The sequence below is a fragment of the Ursus americanus genome, chromosome 3 (genome assembly GCF_024610735.1).
Source record: "Ursus americanus isolate L20-20 chromosome 3, mUrsAme1.1.p, whole genome shotgun sequence".
NCBI classification, from domain to species: Eukaryota; Metazoa; Chordata; class Mammalia; order Carnivora; family Ursidae; genus Ursus; species Ursus americanus.
The window spans coordinates 22,057,041-22,083,700 of NC_142129.1; the positions used below are offsets into that span (position 1 = coordinate 22,057,041).

Here is a 26,660-nt window from a genome sequence, read left to right on the forward strand (position 1 = left end):
GTGGAAACTGCATGGTTTTATCAATGTCCTCTCGCCTCAAGCAATTACTGCAGAAGATTAACTGCAAGAGAACTGTTGGGTGATAATAGCTTAGTGACAGCATTTTGACAAACTAGGATTTTATACGTGTAACTGGAAGAACAAAACCACCCAAACCAACTAAGCCACTGAAACCTCTTCCCACCCAAGTCAAGCTGGGGCTTAACTAAGAACCGAATCAGATACAAATAAAGAGTTCATTTCAAAGCTCTGGCTGGTCTGAAGTCTAAAAGGCATAGAGTCCATTTCTTATTCCTGGTAGGTCTCAGGGGAGTATCCGTCAGAAGAGGTAGGAGAAAGCAAGCAAGGGAAACACGACTGCTCTGCATAAGTGTATTAACTGTAAGGTGGGCTGGGGAGCCTTCTACATTAAGGGGTAGAAATTATATGTTTTCCTCTGGTTGGTTTATATTGTAATACCTAAGATTATTAGCCCCAGGAGGGTATATTTGATCCAATAGTTTGTTGGTGGAAACACTGAAAACTAAAAGGCATGTGTGCAATTCTGGATAGGAGACCTTAAAAATGACCAGACTTGAGTGTCCACACCGATGCCGGACTTCAGAGCTCACAGAAAAGCACTGCTGGGAGAGAGAGAGATCCTAGTAGACGGTGAAGTGACACAAAGCAGAGGTTCTGGAGAGAGAAGCATCTGGAAGACCAAGGCCAGAGCTAGGAACCATGGTTTCATCCCCAAGGGACCCCTGCGAAGGGCTCAGCTCCTCCTGGGGCTGTTCCCTTGAATTGTAAACACAGTTGTGGCTCCGTACGTAAAGATTCACATTTCCCCTTCAAATTCCTTTGTAGCTCCTCCAGCTCTTCAGAAGAGTCTCGATACATCCACACAAACTTGGCCAGTGGTAGTTTGGGGAATATGCGGGATGGGACAGGAAAAGGGAGTGTGACATGTTCCCATGGTCACTCACTCTTTTGCTGATGTCCTGCGGGGAACAGCATTCTGTTGAGGGGACTGTTGTGTGTCCAAGAGTTCCAGACGGTGAGCAGAGGGAAGGAGCCACAGCAGGCAGCGGTGGGAGGCAGAAGACTCACAGTTACTATCGAGAAAAGTGGACCCTGGTGGGCTGGGAAAGGGGTGGTGGAGGTGGGTGGACCGATGCTTCCGTCACAGAGGTGAGCTCACATACACACAAATTACCATCAGACAATCAAGGTAGCTTTGAACCAAATAGATTTGGATAAGATTTATTGATCAGATTGTTTTTAGAAAACCAACAGCAAAACACTGACAAGGTACATAAATACAGATTGGACATTTTAGGGTAAATTCACTATTTTTCCTACTTGCCCGTAGGAAACCAGGTAAGGTGGAGAAGCTGTCCTGATCATATGGCATGCACACCAGACTGCAAAAGGACTTCCACACTATTGAACAGGACTGTGGCAAATAGCTTTAAAGTAAGGCAAGCATCGTGTGTGGCCTAAGCATACCCTGTACGAAGAGCCAAGCCCAGGCCTGCCCTCAGAGACTGTGTGAGAGGTTTCCCTTTCTTGCCTAGTTTCTTCCAGTCAAATCCTCATCGGCAGGTGCCTTTACAGGGAGATGCCTGGCGCTGTCCCTGCTTAGACTCTGTGTACAAGGAAGTGGCTTTGGAGAAAGTCAGTGTGTTTCTGATGCCTCCTTTGTATTCTAAATGTGCAACTAGTCAAACAGCAATTACTACACCTCGGTGACGCTGCCTCTGACTCACCCTGTACACTGACTAAGCAGGGCCTTTAAAAAACTTCTATCAAGTGAAAAAAAAAATCTAAAATCATGAAAATTAGACTAAAAAGATGGTACCACTTCTGAAGCCCACCTCAGAACTTCTTTTTGTAACACCAGGTAAGAGAAGAGGTCGCTTTCCGGCAAATCCAGTGACCTCAGAAGGGAAACGCTGTCGCCGGCACGATCTGCGCAACACACACGGAGGGTACGGGGCCCTGCGAAGCCCTGCGAAGCCTGCCTCAGGCCCTGCCAACGCTCCAGGGGTCCCGAGGAATTTGGGGAACCAAAGCACTTGAAGCTACCAGTGCCCAGTCTGGGGAGCTCATGATCACGGGACCATAAGCCCTCATCCGTCCTGGAGCTCAATGCCAGAAGAATGAAGAGAAGGGAAATGGCTTTTTGTGCTACATCAGAGCGCTGGCAGCTAGATAACTTAGTAACGGTGCCACTTTCTAAACATCTGTAAGACCACATGAAAACAAACCGCTTTTACAGAATGAAGACCAACACAGACTTAGAGGAGAATTCAACCTTTCCTACGTGCCAAGCTATATGGCTGGAAAAGTCTTTCCAAAGGAAAAATAAGGCTCCTGCAAGAACAGAGGAAAACCAAGTATTTGTCAAGAGCCAAAGAAATGTGTTCAAATGATGGGGTTTCCTCTGCTTCACACACAGTAGCTGCTTCTTCCCGTAGGCGCTGTGAGCTCTTTGGTGGTTAGAGGAGAGACAGCCTAGAACTCAGGGCAGGAACACTACGCCGAAGCAGAGGAGTGAAGAGTTAACATCTCAACTCAGGATTACCACCCGTGGGTCCTAATTTCAGCATTCAACAGCTGTCATCAAATTGACAATTACGGCTAATAGGGCTGCTTATATGCTTGCTGGTTTCTAGCCCTCCGTGATTCTTCTTTTTCATTTCTAACTACTTATTAGCCCCACTCCACTGAAAAGGAGGTGCTTGTGGGAAAGGGCTAGGGAGGAAGAATATAAATGAATCAATTGTTTGATAGAAAAGTTGAAACACTGATTAATTATGAATTTCAATTATCTGTGCTTTACCCTTGCTACTCTGGGTAACCAAAGGTCACTGTTAATAAACCTTTTTCTTAGAAATGTTAATGTTTATTATTATATGTTTAAATCTAGCTATGTAATGGAAATGAATAATTTAGAGCAAATTTTTACACCAAGTCACTAGGGCCCTGAAAAAAATTCTGCCAGTGGAAAGGATTTCAGTTTGGCCCCTGAAGAACAGTTAAAATTTCCATCTATTCTATATTGGTTTATAGATTTTCCAGAATGTGGAAAATACTTTATTAAATGAAGAAAGCATCATTGTCTTCATTTAATAAAGTATTATGTTCACAGATAAATTAGTATGTACATGGGAGAACTGACAGTATTAAATATTAGGTTTTAATTCTCCATTTAGGAAATTCCTTACAGGTAGACTTCCTTTTTTGTGGGCAAAGAAATGTAGGAAGATATGCACACATGAGATAGTACAAAGATGACTGGGGAAAAGTCTCAACTCTAACAAACCCAAGGAATAAAAAGTCCTTAAGAACTGGAGTAAGAAAACACAGACTTGAAGATCCAGACTGACCAAGAGTTGGTTTATGCTAGCTGGTCACATCTCAAATCCTTGGTATAAGTTGACTCTAAAGGAATGAGCTGGCTTCCCCAAGGCAGATTTAAAAAAAAAAAAAAAAAAAAAAAGTCTACCTGCTTTATAGTTACACCCTATATATAATCTGTATATATTCATATGTGTTTCTATATATTGCACTTCAATTTACAGGACTGCAGTAAGATGGCAGGGAGTGCCTCAAAGAGGCAGAGAAGCAGCAGGCATAAACTTTCCTAAACCAAGTAACAGTGTCAGGAATTCAGGGTGCTGGTTTTAGGTATACTAAATGGCTGGGGACCCCCCCATATAAAATTCTAGTCACCTACATTTAGTCATCATACACACAGTCTCATTTGGCATCCAGCACATGTGCATACGTGCGGGTCGACAGCACTCACAGCTGGTCACACTACATCCTTTTCACTAGTGTTATATTAAAAGAGGACACTTTAGACCAAGGATATGTACTTTTATAAAAACATCACACACAAGGTCTTGGATGTCAGGCCTCCAAAGTCTACCCCAAAGAAGACTGCCCTCAGAAGGCTTAAATCCTTTTTTGCTAGCAAGTGAGGCTTGAACTAGACTCTCTTTCCAGCTCTCCAGTGCAGCAAAGCTAGAGACCTGCTTCTTTCCCGTGGGGCATGGAAAGATAAGCACAGAGGCTGAGCATTCAGGCTTTGGTCCCTATATAAATCCACTGACAAAAGGCCTTTTCCCACCCTAGATAGCACAGTTTCTTTAACTGGATATATTCCACCAAATATCCAGAGACCAGGCTGGAGTCATGCAGCAAAGCTCTGCCTTGAACTCATGGGGCTGCTCAACCTGACTTGCTCTGGAGAGAACTCCTCACTGGAGTAAGCTTAGCAGTGGGTGGTAAGAGGCTGCATGTCAAACAGACTTGGTTATGGCAAGATGGGGGTGGGACCTCTAGAGGAGTTGCTCCTTTTCCTACCTCTGCCCCATGCCCCTCAGTCCCCCAAAAGGACCCAAACTCACGGGTGAGTGGTATTCTAAGACCTTGCAGACTATGGGCACCATGAACTCAACCCAGCATGGATGGGATGTTTTAATAAGGCATGGAAGTTATGAGTCCAACTCTAGAGACCACAGTTTCCTCTTCCCCAGAACTCAACAATGGATGGTAACTTTTTAGCCACAACTCAAAGGTGATTTTAAATCCACACAGGAGCTAAAGAGATCCCTTCTGGGATGAAGGAAAAAAGAAGAGTAAGTTTAAGAGCTAAGTGGAAAAGAGGCACTTAAAGGAAAAATGTGTCCCAAATCTCCCATCTGAGTCTCCTGTTGTGAGGTGACCAACGGGACGATCCGCACTGTGCCTTCCTGTATGCCCGCAGCACCTTGCATACACCTGAGGACTTCCAAATGCTCACATCTCAGTGCCTTGCTCAACTGTCTAGCAGCCTGACGGCAAAGAAGTGAAAATTCGGATCACTCCTTTCTTAGAGTTAAAATACAAAACAAAACAAAAAACCCCAGAAAACTTCACACCAAAAAACTAATGATCCTCAGTTCCATTCCTTCCTCATGCTAGTTTTTAAAATGATACTTAGTTCATCGGGAAGGATGACCTGTGGCTTCCCCCCCCCGCACAAGACCTTTTATCCAATAACTAGACGGTTACTCACAGCACCATGCACATTAAAAGCAGACAAAAAAGGGAGACAATAAGCTAAGGGAAAAATCAAGGGCCAGTTGGCTTTCCAGAGATAAAATCCGTTGCCTGAGAAAATGGCAGGTGCGTGGCCCGGTGTCAGAAAAGAAACAAGTTGTGAAAAGGAAGTGGCCACTATGACTGTCGGGGCTCACAGCCTGGCGCCGAGGCCCTCCCTGCCCTGCTCTTCTCTGGCCTCTCACAAGCTTACTTCATGTCCCATGGCATTTATGCCACATATTTAGGGTCTACAAGTCCCCCCATGAAGAAGTCAAAGAGATACTTGAAACCAAGAATAAGCACAGGAGAATTTCGAAACTGCCCAGAACGAAGAATTCTGACCACCATAAATTCCTTGATTTGAAACGTTCTTGGTGCCATAATTTCTAAAAGCAACAATAAACAGCACGACTACAACACACACATAAGCCTTGTGACGAGCCAAACCTAACCACTGCTGGCACCATAAGGATGAGAAACGAAATCACTGATCAAGAGTTGCTGAGCTGCTTGACTTTCCTCCAAAGTCAGAGGACGGGTTTGGGGAATCTGTGCAGCAAGACGTCAGTCAGCGCTGCCCCCAGACCCAGCTCCTCAATTAGAAGCATCTCGCAAACAGTAAGTGAAACATCTAGGTTTGCGTATAATCCACATGATTCTCGGGGTTAGCCTTCTTGCTCTATCCTGAAACTTCTTATTGTTGTTGCGGGATTTACATTTTAAAAATTTTATTTTATTTCTGTTGTCAACGATGCTGCTTTAGTTTGTAGCGCACTGGCTGACATGGTCATAGTTTCAGAGTTCCTTTAAAAAATTCTTTATCTTATCTTGATTCACAACATTATTAAGGTACCTTCAGACTTTCCCTCAACTCCATCAAGGAAGAGGGAGTATGTGAGTATGTGTGTGTGTGTTGGGGCAGGAGGGAGAGAAGCAAAGAAAGAAGCACAAGGGAAAGTGAGATTTCCATAAACTTAAAACCAATTTACAGAAAGGCATCTGATGTATTTTCTGAATAAGGCCTTGATCAGGGTAACCAATCCTCTTTGTAGCACATTCTACACTGCCCATAAATAAAGGAGTCTCTTTAAATTAACATTTCCAGTATCAATGAACAGTCCAGAAATCCTCATTTCAAGCGCTCGATGAGTCCCTGTGTGAGTCCAAGGTGCAGAAGCTGTGTTCGGGAGAGGTTTGCTAGGTTAGGGAAGGCCGCAAGCAGCTTCTCCCATGCCAGTTCCAGCAGGCTAGGTACCACCAGCCAGATCTTAAACAATGACCCAGTCCGTTTGTTTTCATGGATGTTCACCACTCCTCCATGAATGTACATGCAACCAGCCTATGAACAAATGGCAGTCAAAAGAGGATAAATTCAAATGGGAAAGAAACAGAAACTCAGGCTGAAGAGTCAGCAAAAAAATGCACAGTAGGCCAAATTGAAATGAGGTGAAGCAAAAAAGAATTTCTCACCGATCCCAATACAGTGCGGAGATCAAGAAGGGTTTAAATAATGAATGAGTTACTAGGAGAAAACTGTAGCTTTTTTTGTTTGTTTGTTTTTTTTACTTCAATAAACATTAAACTAACATTATATCAAGTATTCACAGTGCCAAATACTGGGAATACAAAGATGAAAATAAAGGCCCTTGCCTTTGAGAAACTACTGGGATCTTTAACAAGGCATCATGGGGATAGAGCTATTTTTTGGGGGCGGGGGGCAATAGAGCTATTCTGCCCTCCCAGAAGATACCTTTTCTATCCCTGCCAGGGCCTGAATGCCACACGCAGCCTTCCTTTCACATTTATGCTGCTCTTTTAAACTGTGTATGATGGTTTCTCTCCCCTTTTCTCAGAGGAAGGGCTAGCTTTGTCTTGAAGAAAGTTTTAGAAACACATTCTTAATCCAAGGTTGGTAATTTCAAAATCTTTTTTACTTGCAAATGTCGCTCAAAGGCTTTCCCTATCACCTGCAACTACGTAAGGAAGATATGAAAACGAAAACTTACCGGTGTAACAGCTGCACAGTGAAAATAAACTGGCTCGGGCATGGTAGCTGGGAGCTTCACCCACTGAAAAGTCTGCAGGTTCAACTTCCAGATATCCCCCAGGATCACTTCTCCGTTATAGCCCCCACAAATGAACACATCTATCGAGAAGAAGAGACCCCAGGTCACACAAAAGAAAGAGCCACGGCTTACAGCGTGTTTTGTAGTAGATCGCCCAGCTAGCTGACACGGGACCAGTTCTGTGGATCTCCCCCTACCACAGGCGACTGCAGCTGGACGGTCCTCTTCTGCTGCTGTCCTGTCCCTTAATAAAGTACGGACACGACGCTGGGATCTTTGCTAAGACTAGGGATGCGAGTCTCTAAGCAGGCTTCGTGTCTGGGTCCTCAAATTCAAACACCTACAGGTGCCAGGCACAGGAAGTGAATGAACAAGAAGGTCCGGGGAAAATAAGCAAACAGGAGTGCGCACGCTCTAAAGGAGGAGACGGCGATGCAGCTCCGGCGGATCGATACCATGCAGAACTTAAGGTCCACAACTGCCAGATCTTCTGATTTTTCCAGAGAAGCTGTAAATCTGGATGTTTTTTTTTCTAAAGGAAACATTTTGATTTTTAAGTGTTATCTGCTAATCCAAAAAGTTTTAGTACATATATGAGCCAGACAAAACGTAACTGCAGGCCACCAGTTTGCAAATTCTTCTTTCAAATAATGTTCTAGAAAGGATGGATATCTGTCTGCCCACACAAACATCCTCTGTGTAGACATTTAACCTGAGGAGAAACATTCACTGCAATGTTCAGCTTGGGGGGCACGAAAGTGGTTCTTCCAAGCTTTCTTCAGCCAAAGGAGGACAGTGTGAAGCCCCATTTGATCTATACAGTTCGTTAAGTTCTTTAACCTTCCCAAATATCAAAGGTTTTTCATCGTTGTTGTTGTTTTGTTTTCATAAAGTTAGATAGTTATAACTGGTCAGCTTGTAACATTCAAACGAAATGCCCCAAACTAAGGCTGAATTCCACTGGTATGGTGCCTGGCCTCAATGAATCAAATGAGTAGATGTCTTCATTCAGGTCTAGCTCAAGCTTAAGTCAATACTTAATTAAACTACAAAATACACTGGAAATTTTTTTGGCTAAGATTCAAGAAAAGTTCAGCTCCAAAGAAAAGTAGAGCTTTGCTTCTTAGAGAGGCAAAGCTGAGCAACCCCACTATCTATACATCTTATCCAGAAAGCAGAAGCGTAATGAAAAGCACCTCTGTACTGGAGATGGCAGCATAATCCTAGTTAAATCCCAACTAAACTGCTGAAAGGATATGGGCTATCAAACTCATTTCTACACACCTTCCTCCCAGGAAAAATGGAAGGTGGTGTACCAAACTATAAACTAAGCTGTAAATTAAAAGACAGGAGGGGTGTCCAAAGAGGAGTCATTTATCACACTCAGATGAAGCAGCCACAGCTGCTTTCGGAAGCCATACAATGCCTCTGTTTTAATATGGCCAAAGAATGAGCTAAGAGTACTATTTGGCATCAGACAGAGCACAGAATAAACTTTATGAAATACCACTCTGAAGGAGTTACTGTAATTTTAATACTGTGTTCACTGAGGTCTCGATTATATGTCAAGATTATCAGTATTACCCACCATAACTGCAATATCTGTTGGGGTGGGGTGTTGAAAGGTCAGGCGGTATAATAAAAGCTTATTTATTGCCAATCTTTGAGTTCCCTGGTAACTGAGGGAACCCAAACACCCCTCTCGTGTACTTGAAGAAAACCACTAAAAGAAGCATAACTTAACGGATTTCCCTTTAAGTTTAACCTATAAGAAACAGACTCTTCTCAAAATTATGCCCTTTATATATAAAGACATTCTCAGCATACACAATTACAAAAATGGAACTAGAATGTTCTTTAGAAACCTTACCATTTTTTATTTGAACACAACTGTGACATCTTCGGGCTGCAGGAAAACCTGCCAAACACATAATAAACACAGAAATCCCATTATTCACAGAAAGACTAACGCTGATGTGCCATGGTGAAAGACGTACTATGAATAACTCACTTAAAACAATCCCATTGTTGCGTTAAGCAAACATTGACTAGTTCTTCCAATCCTTCCTTATTACCACTAAAATAAAGCCACCCAAGTCTCACCATAACTGTCCAATGTTCAAGTGCCAGGGAAACAAAGTGGGGTGGTAGGGGCAGGGGTTACTAGTGGCTTTCCCAAGCTCTTTTACCCACAAAAAGACAGGTGGATCTTGATTCAAGCGTCTGCTTCCTAACCCACCCACACACTTCCCTGCTTCCACAGATCAACAATCCCCATTAAAAGTCTCTGCACAATTACAGAGGAAGAATAATAATTGGACTAAGGAATGAAAATAATTTCTAACACCAGCACAATAGATATTTTACTTGTCATATAACTCAATAAAAGTGTTTTCCCCTCCAAAACCAGTAAAAATTAAAATCTATTTATTAAACATAAATGAATCAATATTTTAAATTTACCTATTTTTTCATGGGGCTTTGTGGCAATTTCCTCCCATGCATTCGTTTCAAGGTTGTATGCATGGATCTTGGGGAGAAAAAAAAAAAAACAAAAGAAGATACACACACGTAAATGATTTTAGCTAACCTGATAACTGGATTTTTTAACAACGGCCTATACAAACATTGAAAAGTCTTTGTTTCTTTTGCCTTTCTCCATTTGTCCCTAATTCTAAAAGAAGGCAAAACATTACATGAAGCAGTTGAAAGTTAAACAGATATAGGATTCCAATGTTTTTTTTAATCACAGAAAAAAAAGAAAAAAGTTGGAATTCTGCAACTGCCACATTTTTGATAATGAACACTTATCATTTTTATACCAGAAAAAAGTAAGTGTTGATAAGAAAATATGAGAACACGGTTTTGACAAAACTTGAAAAAGACCAATAAGGTTCCAAAACAGCCCGGAAACTCTGTAGCCTAAATCTAGATTTCTCCTGGGAGACGTGGATTTAGCAATGCCAAAGGAATGGATGAATAAAAACCCTTCAGGGCGCAGCTTCCTAAAGATGCGGAGCCCTAAACGTGACTGTTGTTTTTAGGTACAGGGCACTGACGATGACACAGATGTGGCATTCTGAGCATCATGGCTCCTGTTCTCATTAGTTTCTCCATTCAGGCTGCTATGTCTTCCTTTTAGTCACTTTCCTCATCCAGCTTACGCCGGGGATAATTTTCATGTATTTTCAGTGTGTGATCAAGGTAATGGTCCACCGGAAAGCCTATCGGGGCACAGCGTCGGGCCGTATGTTATAAAGAGCATGTAACACAAAATAGGTGTTAATGAAGAAACTGTAAAAATTCAAATATCTATAGTAACAGAATTATCTTACTTAGCATGGAACATGCCTCTCTCTATCCTTCTCGCTCTCCTTATTATTATTTGTAACTATACCTTGTTTAAAGAATAAGCTGTCCAGGAAGTACCGCCTCCCAAGATGTAGATCCTCTGCCCGTCATGTGCAATTTCATGTCTGTATCTGAAAACATACATAACATCCAGTTATAATGAAGTGAAAGTGATCTACCTCAGATTTAGCCACAAGGCTTTTACTGGATAATTATTCATAGTAATAAATTATTGGAAATAATCTAAGTGTTTAACAATAGTGAATTGGTTAAACGAATTACAGAATAGACGTAAAATGGATTAGTGTGCAACCAGTAAGAATGTAGGCAGAGAGGACAGTTAATATGTTGAGAACTTCTTTTCATGTCATTAACTGAAAAAAAAAAAGTTATGTAAGAGCAGATAGGCTCTAATCCCATGAAAAATTTATAGAAACACAAATATGCACAGAAAATGACTATAGAGATACATCCAAAATGTTAACCCTGGTTATCTCTAGATTTAGGTTTTATTTTCTCATTTTCTTCATTTAGCTTATTTGTATTTTCCAGATTTTCTAAAATCTTTTTGTGACAACTTTGTATAAGGGCGGGAAATTATTACAGAGGTTTTTTTTTCTTTTGTTTTGTTTTTTGTTTTTGTCTTTTTGTGGTCCGCATTTTATTTTTATTTTCGTTTTTATTTTTTTAATTTTTTTAATGTTTTTTTATTATATTATGTTAGTCACCATACAGTACACCCCTGGTTTTTGATGTAAAGTTCGATGGTTCATTAGTTGCATATAACACCCAGTGCACCATGCAATACGTGCCCTCCTTACTACCCATCACCAGCCTATTCCATTCCCCCACCCCCTCCCCTCTGAAGCCCTCAGTTTGTTTCTCAGAGTCCATAGTCTCTCATGTTTCAGAGTTTTTATATTACAGAGTTTTTAAAAGTGATCTGTCTACATTTCATTAGAAACCCTAGACTATGGGCTTTCAAATTAAGATACTTATTCAATAGATACAAAGATATCAGAAAAATTCTGCTACACAGAACTGTGAATATAATGTGAAACACCTACCAGAACTTTCATCCAAGCAGTCTACCTAGAAGCTGGAACAATTTATAATACGTCCATAAAATGATTCAAGAAGGCAACCATGTGAAAATGCTTTGAAAACTTAATCTATTTCCTCCTTTCCCTGAAGGCCCTGATGCTGATAAAGTAAATTACATCAAAATTATTCCAGTAGCAGCCCACCTCCCAAGTCCTCACTTGGTAGCTCTGCAATCATCAGCCCACCGACATCTACAATAAAGTCTTCCTTAGCACCTCTACGTCATTTTGTTTAAAGGAAATACAGAGATAACTGGATTCATCTAAACAAAGTGAATAAAAAAGTATTTACTATTTTTGCTATTAAACGGGAGGGGGGAAAAAGTAAGTATTTCACAGAGTTTAATTCTAAGAGGCAACTCCTAGCAGGAAAAAAAAGTGAAAGGCCTAGGACTGCTCCCAGGAGGCAGCTAGAAGCACCATGTGATGTTTGCATGCCTAACAGGGCACTTAAAACAATGTCCTCCCTCCCCCCCAGTCACCCATCCATCCACCCATTTGATCAATATTCACTGAGTTCTACTAGGGGAATTGAGTGCCACAGACACTCTGGGTATACAGCTGTGAGCAAATGAGCCAAAGAATCCCAATATGCAAGTTAAGAAGGGAAATCAAAAAGTAACTAGAAAGTAATTGTTTTGTCTGTAATATGATATTTAATTACATTTGCTACCATTGGTTTCTTCTTCAAAGTGTTACTATCTTCCTAATGCAGAAAAAACGACATACAAAAGGAAATAACATGAGAAAACAATCTACGGTTAAGGGGGAAATATCATTCCTTAACCAGAAGACCTTCCTTTAATGCTAACCTGGGATCTACCAGCCAGCTGGCTGTTTCAACCAGGCTATAAAAGTTTTCTTCAAACCGCATTACCAATATTCTGAAAAAAGTCAAATCTTTGCAAGAAAGAATAAATATTCTTTGATTCTAGAATCTCACCTCTCTTCTGGCAGATCACAGGATAGGTTGTTTGGTTTCAGTTGTGTCCACTCTCTGGTATTGAGATCTAATTTGTGCAGATCTGTGCTGTAAATATAGCCAGTTGTTCCTCCAAAAACATAAAGGGAGCCATTGATGATCGCCATGGCCTGGAGAGCAAGGAGAGGTGAATACCATTGACTCATTAACACCTGATTAAAGAATATGACCTCGTTAAATACCCCAAAATCAGACTTCATAAAATTCTCTTGTACTTTTTAACCCTCTAAAATATCAGACCTTTAAAAGATTAAAGATTTTAGGGGCACCTGGGTGGCTCAGTCAGTTGAGCATCTGACCCTTGATTTCGGCTCAGGCCATGTCATGGTCGTGGGATCAAGCTCCAGGTCATTGTGCTCCCCGCTCAGTGCTCACTGTGCTCTGCTTATCCCTCTCCTTCTGCTCCCTTCTCCCACTCATGCTCTTTCTCTCTAACTCAAATAAATGAATAAAAAATAAAATCTTCTAAAAATATACTTAAAAATAACTAACTAAAATATTAAAGATTTTTAGAGAACCCAGAGATTATTTTTAGAAAGGTAAAGCTTTGGGGAGCCTGGGTGGCTCAGTCGTTAAGCGTCTGCCTTCAGCTCAGGGCGTGATCCCGGCGTTCTGGGATCGAGCCCCACATCGGGCTCCTCTGCTGGGAGCCTGCTTCTTCCTCTCCCACTCCCCCTGCTTGTGTTCCCACTCTCTCTGGCTGTCTCTCTCTCTGTCAAATAAATAAATAAAATCTTTAAAAAAAAAAGAAAAAGCTTTGGGGCGCCTGGGTGGTGCAGTTGGCTAAGCGCCCCACTCTTGGTTTTGGCTGAGGTCGTGATCTCTGGGTTGGTAGACTGGGCCCTGCATCGGGCTGCTCGGTGTGCAGTCTGCTTAAGACTCTCTATCCCTCTCCCTCTTGCCCACCATGTGCACTATCTAAAAAATAAATAAATAAATCTTAAAAAAAAAAAAGAAAAAGAAAAGAAAGAAAGGTAAAGCTTTGCTCAACTGGAAAGCAGTGCTACCTAGATAGGCAAGAGGACTGGATATTGCTTAGGGGTCCTCGCCAACCAGAGAATGTATACATCATGGACACGAGCATTTCCATGCAAAGCTGCTTCTCTTTCTAAGCAGTGTGAAGAAAAATGCTCTCAGGAAGAAGCAGATATGAAAATAAGGCACCAGAACCCCTTAAGTAAAATCTCTAAAGTTGGTAGTCCTAAAAACTTCACATTTTCCACCAGACTCCCTTCAGCGTAAGTTCCGCTTTTGTTATGGTCACGTCTCAGAGTTTTAATGCCTCCTCTGGTGGAACAGAGTTACCCAGTATGCACCTCTATGCATAGCTCAGGAGCTATTTATCAGTACTAATGCTGGCCAGTTGAGAAAGAAGCTAAAGTCGTTTTAAGCTTAGCCCATTACTATCAAAGGGTCTCCCATGTTGGTGAGTTGCTCCCTATCTTGTGGATATAATTTTTCAAACCTAAGGTGTGAAACATTGGAACCTAACTAGAAACTAATCTCCACATAATCTGTGTTTTAGCTCAGATTAGTCTGTATAAAGTCCAAGTGCAGAGATCATCTACTCTACTACTTAGGTCAGAAAGCTCTCCAAAGAATCATACCATTTTAGAGACAACAGCACCCTGACCATATGTAGAGCCCAAACTCTACTGGGGGTGGGAGTGGAGGTGCAGTGTGACATTTAAAAATACTTCTGTATAGGGGCACCCAGGTGGCTCAGTCAGTTAAGTGTCTGCCTTCAGCTCAGGTTATGATCTCAGGGTCCTGGAATTAAGCCCCGCATCGGGCTCCCTGCTCAGCAGAGAGTCTGCTTCTCACTTTGCCCCCCCCATACTTTCTCTCCCCCCCCCGTCTCAAATAAACAAAATCTTAAAAAAAAAAAAAAAAACCTTATATATAGATCTAGGTCATGATCCCAAATTGGATTAGAAATAAAGAGTAAGGGAAAAAAGGAAAGGAGGTAAGCAACCAGATTTGCAAATTACGACTTCACATCAGAACTGAAAAATCAGGGGGTGCCTAGGTGGCTCAGTCAGTTGAATGCCTAACTCTGAGTTTCGACTCAGGTCATGATCTCAGGGTCTTGAGATCAAGCCCTGTGTGGGGCTCTGCATTCAGTGCGGGAGTCTGCTGGAGGATTCTCTCTCTCCCTCTGCCCTTCTCTCACTCGTGCGTGTGCTCTCTCGCTCTCTCTCTCTCTCTCAAGTAAATTAAAAAAAAAAAAAAAAAAGAATCCTGGGCGCCTGGGTGGCTCAGTCAGTTAAGCATCTGCCTTTGGCTCAGGTCATGGGATCTTGGGATTGAGCCCCCTGTCAAGCTCCCCTCTGCCTCTTTCCCTCCCCGACTCATGCTCTCTCTCTTCTCTCAAATAAATCTTTTTTAAAAAATGAACGGAAAAATCAAATATTAAACAGTGAATTCATTCTGTTAAAAAAAAAGTGGTAGCAAATATTCTGACATTGTCCCCAGAACTAGAAAAATCTGCACTAATACATCCACCACGATTGGCCACAGATTGGTACCTGTCCATATATACGACTGGGTTTCTTCCCCCGACAGCTGAGTAAAGCCCATCTCTTATACTTCACGTTACACACGTGGACGTCATTGCCGTTGCTCTCACCAAACGGGATGCCTGTACCTCCAAATACCAACAGGTTGTTTCCATGCAGCACAACTGGGGAAGGAGATGCACAAATTCCATTTATGTACTGGCTACCTGCAGTATGTTCCCACATAAACCCAGAATAACTGAGAAACTAAAAAAATGTCTGCTTTAGTGCTCTCGGAAGATAACTCAAACCACTGACATCTAACTACGACAAAGTTCTGCAGAAAAAGGTTTACTTCACACTCTATGGACTATACCATACAGCTAGCTCATTGTTAGGTATGTGACATGTATTCAGTACATATTTGCGGAGTTCATGAAATACTGTGTCTAACAATACTAAATGACATGAACTGCCTCTGAAGACAGTTCAAGTACGCAGCAAATCAGAGGAAAATGAAGTATCATCTTTGCCTCGGTGAAGACCCAGCAGGACTCTGGATGAAGGGATAAAAGGATCATTCTGTTTTTGCCAGGGGAATGAATGATCTCTACATTTTAAATTATGTTTCTGTCACCTTAATCCTTCACCAGATAAAAAGAAACCCCAATAGCCTGCTGGTAACTTTGGTGTTCTCTATACTTCTTCTGTTCCTGCCACCACATACACACACGCACACACACGCGCACAGGCACACACATCTTTTCTCTCTCTAATGACAAATATTCCCAAATCGTGCTACTATATTATTTCAATGGCATTTTTTAAAATCGATTCTTCAGTTGCTCTACTGTGAGAGTCAGCAGGCGCTCTGGAGCCAGCGAGAGCTAGGTTTTGATTCTCGTGTGACCTCAGTAAAGTCAGTCAATCTCTCCAAATTCATCTTCACAACAACCCTATGAGGTAAGAACTAACGCGATCTTCGCCGTTTTTACAGATGACACAGAAGTGGAGAGTGGCTTAAATACTTGAGGAAGGTTTCCCAAAAAGAACCTTGCCAAGCTGGGATGTAATCCCAGGCAGTCTGGCTCCAGAGCCTGCACTCTTAGCTATTCCCTTAGGGCCTCTCTAGTAGCCTCAGCTTCTCATTTGTACAGTGGCAATAATTCTAGTACGTGCATCATAGAGATGCTGTGACGTAAACTGATACTGTGTGTGAAGCACTTTGTTCAAAAGCTATTATCGTCATTACAAACCCCCTCTGTTGATCCTCTACACTTTGCCTAGCATATATATGATACTTTACACCGAACCCTAACAATCATCAAGCAAGTAAACGGTACACAGCTAGATTCAAACTCAGGAGTAGCCAACACCCAAGTGATTCGGAATCACCATGCTACGTTATCACCGCAGTAGAAAGTCTATCCCTTAACAGGGTTTAATCATATTACACATTTATTACAAATTATTAACAAGCAGCACGTGACAGTGACCTGTCCTCACAGACATGTCATAAAGTCAAAAGTTCAGAGCCGCTGGCACTCACGTGACATAGATGCCAATTCCCGGGGCATGTAGCCGTCTGTGCCCATCTGGTGCCATACTCCGGTAGCAAAATGGTACCTCCAAAGCTCCCTGAAGAGAGGGTAGTCTTCATTATCTGGCCCTCCAGATTCATCATAATCTGGGTTATAACCTCCAAACACATAGAGGTTGGTATTATCTGCCACACAACGATGTCCACTTCGTGCTGGTGGAGGTCTGTGGCCTAGGAGAGAAGAAGACCGTTTTCCACAGACGGCCAAGCAGATTAAAAGCACAAACAAAACTTGGTCACAATCGTTTTAGCTTTAAAAGGGAATCAGGGAAAATTTATAACATGGATTTACTTTTTATTTGCTTAGGTTATTTTTTACATTCACACACACTACTTAAGATTTTAAGGAGCTAGTCTCCATTTCTATTTCATACGACTACTTTCAGATTTGGGTTAACTGTAAAATTTTTTTCCAAGGGAGGTAAAATAGCATTATAAACTCAAAAAAGATGGCTGACAACTTGAAATTTTCAGGAAAAGAAGGAGGAGGGGTTTAATAAGCCAAAAACTAACAGGACAAATTTTCTCATTTCCTTAAAGGAGAACAAAAACACAGGCCGACTAAATTAAACTGAAAATATTAGAGAACTACATAAATATAATCACAAATGTGAATGAGTCATGTATAAATAAAAATACACACACATAAAACCTATGATTTGTCCACAATATATAATTATACACTTAAGAAGAAAACTGGCTTTCAAAGAGTTACAGCAAAATTTAGAATTAAATACCATTCCAGACATTATGGCAGTTAACAAAAAATATCTTTATAGTTATCTCAAAGAGCATCTTTCATCCTACTAAGAGCTTTACTAAGAAAAGCTATTTCTACAATTTATATTTGAAAGCTTTCTGAAGTTTAAATTGCATCAACCTATTCACTAAAAATTACTTCAAGATTATTTTAGAGTAAAAAACCCTAAAATTTTAGATTATTTCTATTATCCTTACAATTTTTTATACCAGTCTACGCAAACCCTTACATAGCTACAGTATCAAAGATGCTTAAATCCAGACTGGATGGAATAAGAAGCTACTATAGTTACCCTAAAGACGTATCTACTTTCTTATATTAGGAATAGATATTAGTATAATGTTAATTAATATTTAGGATGATGCTGGACACCTAACAAACATCTGATACATAAGTAAACACTTATTACCAACCTAACATAGACCTTATGTATTTTCTTAATCAAAATTCCACTTCCTAGCGTATAATTTCAAATAAGAACAGAAAAGAAGTTGCACCTATCTAGAGAAACTAAAAAAACAAATAAACCATGAATCAATCACTAAATCCCTCAACTCTGACCTGTCAGTCCTGTCTGTGACTCTTTGCTGGCTCCTTCCTGTTCAAGTACTGAGTCCTCAACCCACGATTTAGAGCCTTTCACGACATAACTTTGGCCTGATCTCTCACACTGCTGCCTAAGTTAGTCTCTCTGCTTATCAAGCCAAGTCCTTCCCTTAGCCCTTGGTCTGGTCGCCTACCCTTCAATGCCTACTTGTGGAAATGCCTCCGAGTCCAGCCCTTACAGCTTTCTCGTCAATAAAACCCCAGGGCCCTTAAAGTTCAGTACCCTGTGATTCAAATAATAGAATATACACACACAATAAGGTTATTACACCATAACTATGTAAATACATGAATATAACATTAGGCAAACTATAATCAGTTAGAAAACTTACTCATGAGCTGTGATTTACCTCAACAGAAGAACTCAATTTCTCTTTCTAGGAATCTTGAAACACAGGGAGTGTGGTGTGGAAAAAAAAGCAAAGGCTCCTATAAAATCTAGATTTGAATCCAGGTTTTTTCTAACTGCTACCTTGAGCAAGTCACTGACCCTCACTGTATCTCCGCTTCCTCGTCTGTATAAGGGGATATTATTCCTGTACCTCACAGACTTTTCATACTTCTATTAAAATGTTTATTGGTTTATATATGAATCTTTCCAAGTATCTGTGAGCTATTTGAAGAAAGAGGAATGTACTTGCATTCACCTTTCTAGCACCAAGCCTAAGGCACACAAAAAACACTAAACAAAAATTTACAAATTTATCTCTACTCATTTTTTTAACGTTTGTTTTTCTTCTCCGAATAGGTTATAAGCTCCTCAAGGGCAAAGATCGTGTATAACAATTATCCTGTATTACCCATAACACCTAAAACAGTTGGAGCTTTATAAAAGACACTAGGAGTTTCATTGATTTTTAACTTCAGGCCAAAGTAAACAGTGACACGCATGATCAAAATAGTGTACAGCTCTCAACAGACCTTGATAGTATTATACTTAAGAGATACACAATTTCAGGGGCCAGGGTTGGATTATGCAATGGTCTTCTCAAAACAGAATTGCTTCTAAAAATTAGTAAGACAAATTTAAAGAAAAAACATAACAGAGTTGCTGTGGTCAATAGATGGGAACTCTAAGATCTCTATAATGTCATTTGCTTTACTCCCTGGAGTCAACAGATAATTTTTTAAAATTGCTTTTGGACAAATATGAAAAGACATACAGTATACTCTAGGATTTCTCTCAATGGCTGTACAGCAGATATTCCATTACGAGTTAACTGACAACTATTTTTGTGACAAATAGAACTCAAACGGATTAAAGGTTGAGGAGTTAGTGAAAAGATGGTTTTATATTCATCCACTCATTCATTCATTCATTAAAACAAAAATATTACTGGATCCTTGCTATGTACCAGGTATGGCATAAGGTGCTGGGGATGTGGTAAGGACCACTACCATTTCTGTCCTCTAGAGCGGGTAGTCTAGTCCTGCACCATCCAACGCAGTAGCCACTAGCCACACGTTAATGCTGACCACTTGAAATGAGGAGGGTCCAAACTGAGATATGATTTCAATGAAAAATACCACTGGATTTCAAAGACTTAGTATTCACAAATGAATGTAAAAATTATGAAATTTTGTATTGAGTGTATGTTGAAATGATATTTCTGATGTCCTGAGTTAAATAAAGTATTAAAATTAATGCCACCTTTTACTTTTTTTAATGTGACTGATAGAAATTTTTAAATTTGTGGCTCACATAGCATTTCTATTGAACAGGGCTGGTCCCACTCAATTGCTGGCTTCGTAAGTAATTTCATTACCTATGCAAATTAAACTGCTGGGTAAAGAGTATCTGATCAATGTTTGATAAATATTAAACATGCTGTCAAGAAGTCTGATAGCTGGGAGTAAAGAGGTAACTCTACTTTCTCTTTAGTCAGTAACTGGAGGTTTCTTTGTACATATTTATAGCCCAAGAGTGACTAACGTATCAGAAAGTCAAATTTTACTTTGAATAAATCATGGGAATTTGTCAGGGTAAATGCCATGGAGACTAAGCACGGGTTTTCATTACGTGGGATAAAGCACAGGCTCGTCAGCCTTAACCAAAATAAAATTGGGTTTTAGATTGTTAAATAGTTCTCTGAATCCTCCCCCAAAATTCTCCATGTGCAAATCCCACTTTTCTAAAAATGACTTGCTACTAATAAGATCACCCATTGAATTAGGATACCTGATTCAGGAACTTCCACTAGAAAATGTAAATACTTCAAACATAAAGAAATCAAAAATTAAAACTGAACTCGTATGCAGAGGTGAACTCCCAATACCCAGAAGGCAACATCCAGCCAAGGGAGCACGTACCTATGATGCCTGAGCCATCTTCTCTTCTGTGTGGTCACCTTGTCACAAACACTTGCTCTTTACCTCAGGGCAGAAGCAAGAGCTCATGCTAACCACGGAAATGGGCTTTCGTTTCTAGCCCAAAGGAAGAGAGAAACTAGCTGTCTAACATAAGGTGACAGATGATTTGGTGATTAGCCAATGTTTTCACCATTACAATATTGTAACAAAGCTTCCTTTACGTATGTTCATATGCAAATGACTGAGTACTTCTGGAATATACACAAAGGAATATACACTTTAAACTGTCATAGTTGCAATGTGACAGAGCCATATTGTTCTTCAAAAAGACCAGAACAACTTATACTCCCAGCAGTGATTTCTGGAAGTGCTTACTTCTTCACACTCTCTTTAACTTTTTCATCTGTGCCCATCGGAAGGGTGCAAATTAGGTGTCTGGTATTTGTATTTCCCCGATTTTTACCAGTTCACATGTTTATCAGCCCATTTATATTTCTTCTTTGGGGAGCTACCTGATCATATCCCTTTGCCTACTTTTCTATCTACTGGGTTGTTATCTCACAAATTTGTAGAAATAATTTATTTATATTTCTTTCATCCAGCCTGCTACTTGTCTTAATTTTTCTTATCTTTTAATGTATGGAAGTTTTTGTGTAACTGAATCTCTCAATCTTTGAAAAAAAAAAAAAGAAAGAAAAAAGACTATATCTCATTTATCTCTGAATCATAAAATTATAAAAATATTTTCATTTAGTTCTAGTAATTTTATAGTTTTAATACTCAGAACCTGAATACATCTAGAACTTATTTTTGTGTATTATATGAGGTAGGGCTCTAATTTTCCCCCCAAAATGGATAGGCTTTTGCCCTCAAACCACTTGCGGAAAGCCATTTCTTCTATACTGAGTTGAAATGCCACCTTTATCAGACACTAAATTGCCATGTTCTAGAGCAGAATTAGGAAAATCCTAATATCCAGGTCTAATCACAAAATTGGACACAAAACCTATTACTCTTTAAGAATGCACACAACTGGGGCGCCTGGGTGGTGCAGTCAGTTAAGCATCCAACTCTTGGGTTTGGCTCAGGCCCTGATCTTAGGGTTGTGAGATCCAGCCCCGTGACCAGCTCCATGCTCAGCACAGAATCTGCTTGGGAATCTCTCTCTAATAAATGAATAAATCTTAAAAAAAAAAAGAATGCACATAATCAATATAAAGCAAAATCACAGAATCTTAAATGCAAAAGCTTGCAAATAAAATTGCATATAACATTTATTGCCTAATAAGTCTATTACTTACAAGATGTAGCCACCTCTAAATATCCTATTAAATATTTGTGGGGAGGCCATTAAAAACCTTTACTGCTAAAAGTATTAGCTAGTTATAAATATCAAATAGCCTAAGGGGTAAATTCAGTTTCACTTAACTGGTCATTTTTTCCCCAAATATAAAGCTTTCCATTACCTCTACTGGAGAAGACAGGTCTTCTGTCATACACCTGGAAGACTGGACAGGAAAGCCAAGGAAGACTGAGCCAGCTGGCTCCCGCCCCTGACCAGCAAGCAGACTTTTTACTACTCTCAGAGTCCAAGCTGCTCAGGCAAAAGCAATCCATTCATATCAGCGTGCAATATTACATAGTTAATTAAGCATTTCCTACCAAAGGAACTCCATGCCCTGTTTGAGATGCATATGTAAAGATCTGGCTTGTCAGGGCAGATAATCTTAGTGTCTAAGATAGCAGCAATAAAATAAAATTGCTTTGACAGACTCTGGTGTTATCATGAGTTCATTTCAGGAACTGAGCACAGCATACTTGAGATAGTTGTTACACTGTACCTAGTTACATATCATCGCTGGCTTCAGGGCTCTATCCAGTTCCACCAGTTCCACTATTTATCAACTCCTATACCATTATCACACTGTTTTAATTATGATAGCTTTGAAGTACCTGTCAACATCTGGTAGAACAAGTTCCCCTTTGTGTTACTTTTTCAAAAACTTCTTGGCTGTTTTTTTCCATTTACTCTTGCAATGAATTTTGAAATCAGTAAAAAAAAAAAACCAAAACCCTATGAAAAGTCCCTTGATATAAGACACCATCTTATCCAGGTGATCAAAATTAACATCATCATAACGGGAAAAATCAACACCATCTGCAATGGAGATGAACATAGTATTACTTCAGGGTGGGGATGCTGGGGTGGCTCAGTCAGTTAAGTGTCCGACTCTTTGATTTTGGCTCAGGTCAGGATCTCAGGGTCGTGACATCAAGCCTTGCATGGGGCTCCACGCTGAGTGTGGAGCCTGCTTAAGATTCTCGCTTTCCTTCTCCCTTCCCCCTCCTTGCTCACTCTCTCTCAATCTAAAAAAAACAAAACAAAATGACTTCAGGGTATTCCTACCAAAAATGCATAAGCTGAATGTAATCATGAAAAAACACGAGACAAACACAAACTAAGGGACATTCCACAATATAACTAGTCTATAATGTTCAAAAATATCAAAGTCAAAGCTAAAGATATATGAAAACTGAATGCAACACATGATTTGGGATTTTCTTTTACTACAAAGGACATCATTGGAATAATTGGCAAAATCTGAAAGAAAGGTCTGTAAATTAGATACTAGTGATAATTTTATCCATTACTTTTAGTGTTAATAGTGTTAATTTTCTATTTTGAATACCAGTCCTGCAGTCAAAAAGAATACAGGTTTTTCAGGAACAGAGACACTAAAGTATTTAGGGGTAACGGGGCATCACGTCTGTAGCTTACCCTCAAACAGCTCAAACAAAAACAATATGCTTGTGCATATGTATACATGTGTTATATATAGAGAGAAAGAGGAGGTGAAAGGGGAGAGGAAAGAGAAGAGAGGGACCAGGATCAAGCAAATGTGATCAAATGTTAACATCTGGGGAATCTGGGTGAATGGTATAGAATTTTTTTACCATTCTTGTAGCTTCTCTGTTGAGTCTGAAATTATGTCACAAAGGAACATAATTCTCTAGCCATTTATCCTCATCTTTGATAGCCATCAGTATAGTTTCATTGCTTTCTTCTTGTTTTTTATTTCTAGGTACTTTATAATTTTCCACACAGTGGTGAATGGATCTCTCTTTTGTTTTATTTTCTAATTGGTTGTTGTTAATATAGAGAGAAGTAATTTATCTTTGCAAGTTCAAACTTTATCCAGCCAACTGTCTGAATTCTGGTATTAGTTATCATTAATTATCTCGAATTTTACAGTAGACAATCACGTACATGTCATTAATGACAACTTTCAGCTCTTTCTTTCCAATATATGTACCTTTTATTTTTTTTCCTTGTCTTCTACAGTATTGGCTGAAACATCCAGGACAAGGTTGAAGAGGGGAGATGATAGTGAGCATTTTTGCCTTATTTTTACTTTAATGAGGATATTGGTAATGTTTCACCATTATACATAATATTTGCAATTGGTTTCTTATAGATAGCCTATCATAACATAAATTTTCCTTTATTTTTGGATGTCTGCAAATTTTTTCCATTACCAGGAATGGGAATGGGTTTTTTTGAAATAATTTTTTATTGAAGTGTAACATACAGAAAATTGCATACAAGAGTACAGCTTGATGCATTTTAACAAAATGAACACACTGAGTATCAAATTTTATTAAACATTTTTTTGATATCAAGAAAATCTCACTGGTTTTTCTACTTTTCTGATTTTATTGAAATAATTAAGCTTTCTTATTTTTCTTTCCTTTTCTCCTAGGAAGATCGACATCCTATTACTGCTAATATTTTTTTAAACCCATAAACTTGGGTGCCTGGGTGGCTCAGTCGGTTCAACAGCCGACTCTTCATTTCAGCTCAGGTCATGATTTCAGGGCCCTGGGATCAAGCCTGGCTTCCCAGCTCCTCACTCAGCATGGAGTCCGCCTGAGGATTCTCTCTCTCCCTCTGCCCCTCTGCTGCTCACATACACGCCTTCCCTCTCTCTCCCTAATAAATCTTTTAAAAAACCATAAACTTTTGTTTTCCTAACAATATTAAGAATAAACCACATATACGGGCAACTGGGTGGCTCAGTCAGTTAAGCGACTGGCTTGTGATTGCCGCTTAGGTCATGATCTCACGGTGGTGAAATCCATCCCCGCGTGGGGCTCCATGCTGGGCTGTGGAGCCTGGTTAAGATTCTCTCTCTCCCTCCACCCCTCCCCACCTTCCCCACAGGCTCCTGAGTGCGTGTTCTCTCTCTCTCTCTCTCAAAAAATAAACAAACAAGCAAGCAAACAAACCACACACGGAAAGAAGCTTGGCTATTAACAGTGATTACTTCTGGAGAGGGGTATAAGGTGAAGAGCAAAGATGAGAAGCAGGGCCTTTGTTTTTTTATTTAACGTTATTGTGAAATATACACATGTATAGGAACACATATAACTATAAATGCATAGCTTAACAAATTGTCAAAAAGATAATCGTCATTCAGGTCAAAATATTGAATATTGCCAGCACCCAGATGCCGCCTTACCTGCTCCTTTTGGTCACAACTCCCTCCATCCCACCTCCTTCACTTCTAGATGAAACGTATTTCCTATTTTTATGGCAATCGTAAAACTTGCCTTTCTTTTAATAGCTTTGTCATACCTAAGTATGCATCCCTAAACAGTATTGTTTATTTTGGCCTAGTTTTGAAGTGTATTTTAGTAGAATGATATAGTATGTATTCTTTCTGGGCTCTTTCTTTCCTAATTACAAGATTCATTCATGTTGTTCGGGATGAAGTAGTCTGTTCATTTCCACTGTCAAATAGTATTTCTTTGTATGAATATATACCACGATTTATCCACTCTACGTTGCATGAATAGACATTTGGGTTGTTTCAAATTAGTGACTCTTAATGCTGCTATAAACATTTCTGTACATGTTTTCAGGTACACAGGGACCCCCATTTGTTGGCTATAGATCTAGAAATGTAATTTCTGAGCCACAATATACATAAATCTTTACCTTTACTAGATAAGGTCAAACTGTTTACAAAATACTTGGTATTGTCATCTTTTTAATTTAGCAATTCCTATTAGTTTGTAGACCTATTTCATTGTGGTTTTAATAGGCATTTGTCTCATTACTAATGAGATTGGGCACCTTTTCCTGTTTTTTGGCCAACTGGATTTTTTTCTTTTGAGAAATGTCTGCTCAAGCCTTTTACACATTCTTCTATTGAAATGTCTGTCTTTTTCTTACTAATCTGCTCAAATTTGTTATGTACATATGCTTGAGATAAGGACATTCATTTTCTACCCTACACATTTCCATATTATTTGAATTTTAATAAGCCCATATTACACCTGTAAATTCTAAAACAAAAAATTAGATGATCTTAAGCAGTTTTACTTTCTCCCTACCCCCAATCTGTTTAAATCATCTGAAATGTTTTAGAATGTTACTTATATCTATATTTACACACATATAAATATACACACACATACATACACACATAAGTATTTATATTATTCTGTATTTTTACAGAATGTTACATACATAAAACATACATACATACACACATTTATCTTATTCTTCTGTATTTTTATAAATCTTTTCTTAACAATTAAATTTGGCTTCACGGTCCCTCTATTTGGACACAACTCTTAAGTTTTACTGGTTTCTTTGCACACTGTTGGCTTCCTATATCCCAATTTTCCTCTTTCTTGTATTTGTTTTCATTTTACTGGGAGTATCTCTTCAAAGTAATTTTCTCAAAAAGGGTATGTGTTGTAAACTTTCAGAGTTCTCATTTAGTTTTACTCCCACTTTTAAACATTAGTGAGGCTGGGTACAGAGCTCTGTTCAAAATAATTTTCTCTCAGAACACTAAAGGTACTTCTAGCAAATCATGTTGCTGGTGAGAAATCCAACACCAGTCTGATTCTTAGTCTTGGTCTAAGACTAAGAAAATGGGAACTATTTTCTGTCTCTGGAATCACAAGGAGTTCAGCAATGTATAGATAGATGCTTTTGTTTTTGTGTTCTTCATGCCTGTTCTTGGTGCGCCCTTTATACTTGAAAAGTCAGAGTCTTTCTTCAATATAGGGAAATATTCTGTATTTCTTTGTTTTCTCCCTTCCACTGTCTGATCTTTCCTTCTTTAACTCTATGAAATGGATACTGGATCACTTAGATTTATCCTCATAGTATGAATTTCTCTCATGTATTTTCTCTTTGGGTCTTCTTGCTTTATGGTCTCTATACTGCCTCTTTTTTATTTTCATAAAAATCGGTCTTAAGCTTGTCTTTTAACACTCCAACTGCATTTTTATGT

General features: G+C 39.6%; 1 protein-coding gene across 2 annotated transcripts in view; it reads right to left on the bottom strand.

Moving 5' to 3' along the window:
• Nucleotides 1–1,226: 1,226 nt before the first annotated feature.
• Nucleotides 1,227–26,660, bottom strand: part of KLHDC10 (kelch domain containing 10) — a 59,783-nt gene continuing 34,349 nt past the window's right edge. For both annotated transcript variants that reach the window (XM_045792648.2, XM_045792646.2), the window contains 8 exons: nt 16,623–16,844; nt 15,104–15,258; nt 12,537–12,685; nt 10,537–10,621; nt 9,603–9,669; nt 9,010–9,057; nt 7,080–7,219; nt 1,227–6,412 (listed from right to left, as the gene is read on the bottom strand). In XM_045792648.2, coding sequence (XP_045648604.1) covers nt 6,203–6,412; nt 7,080–7,219; nt 9,010–9,057; nt 9,603–9,669; nt 10,537–10,621; nt 12,537–12,685; nt 15,104–15,258; nt 16,623–16,844 — 1,076 coding nt within the window. In that variant the 3' untranslated portion in view covers nt 1,227–6,202. The remainder of the gene's footprint in view (nt 6,413–7,079; nt 7,220–9,009; nt 9,058–9,602; nt 9,670–10,536; nt 10,622–12,536; nt 12,686–15,103; nt 15,259–16,622; nt 16,845–26,660) is intronic.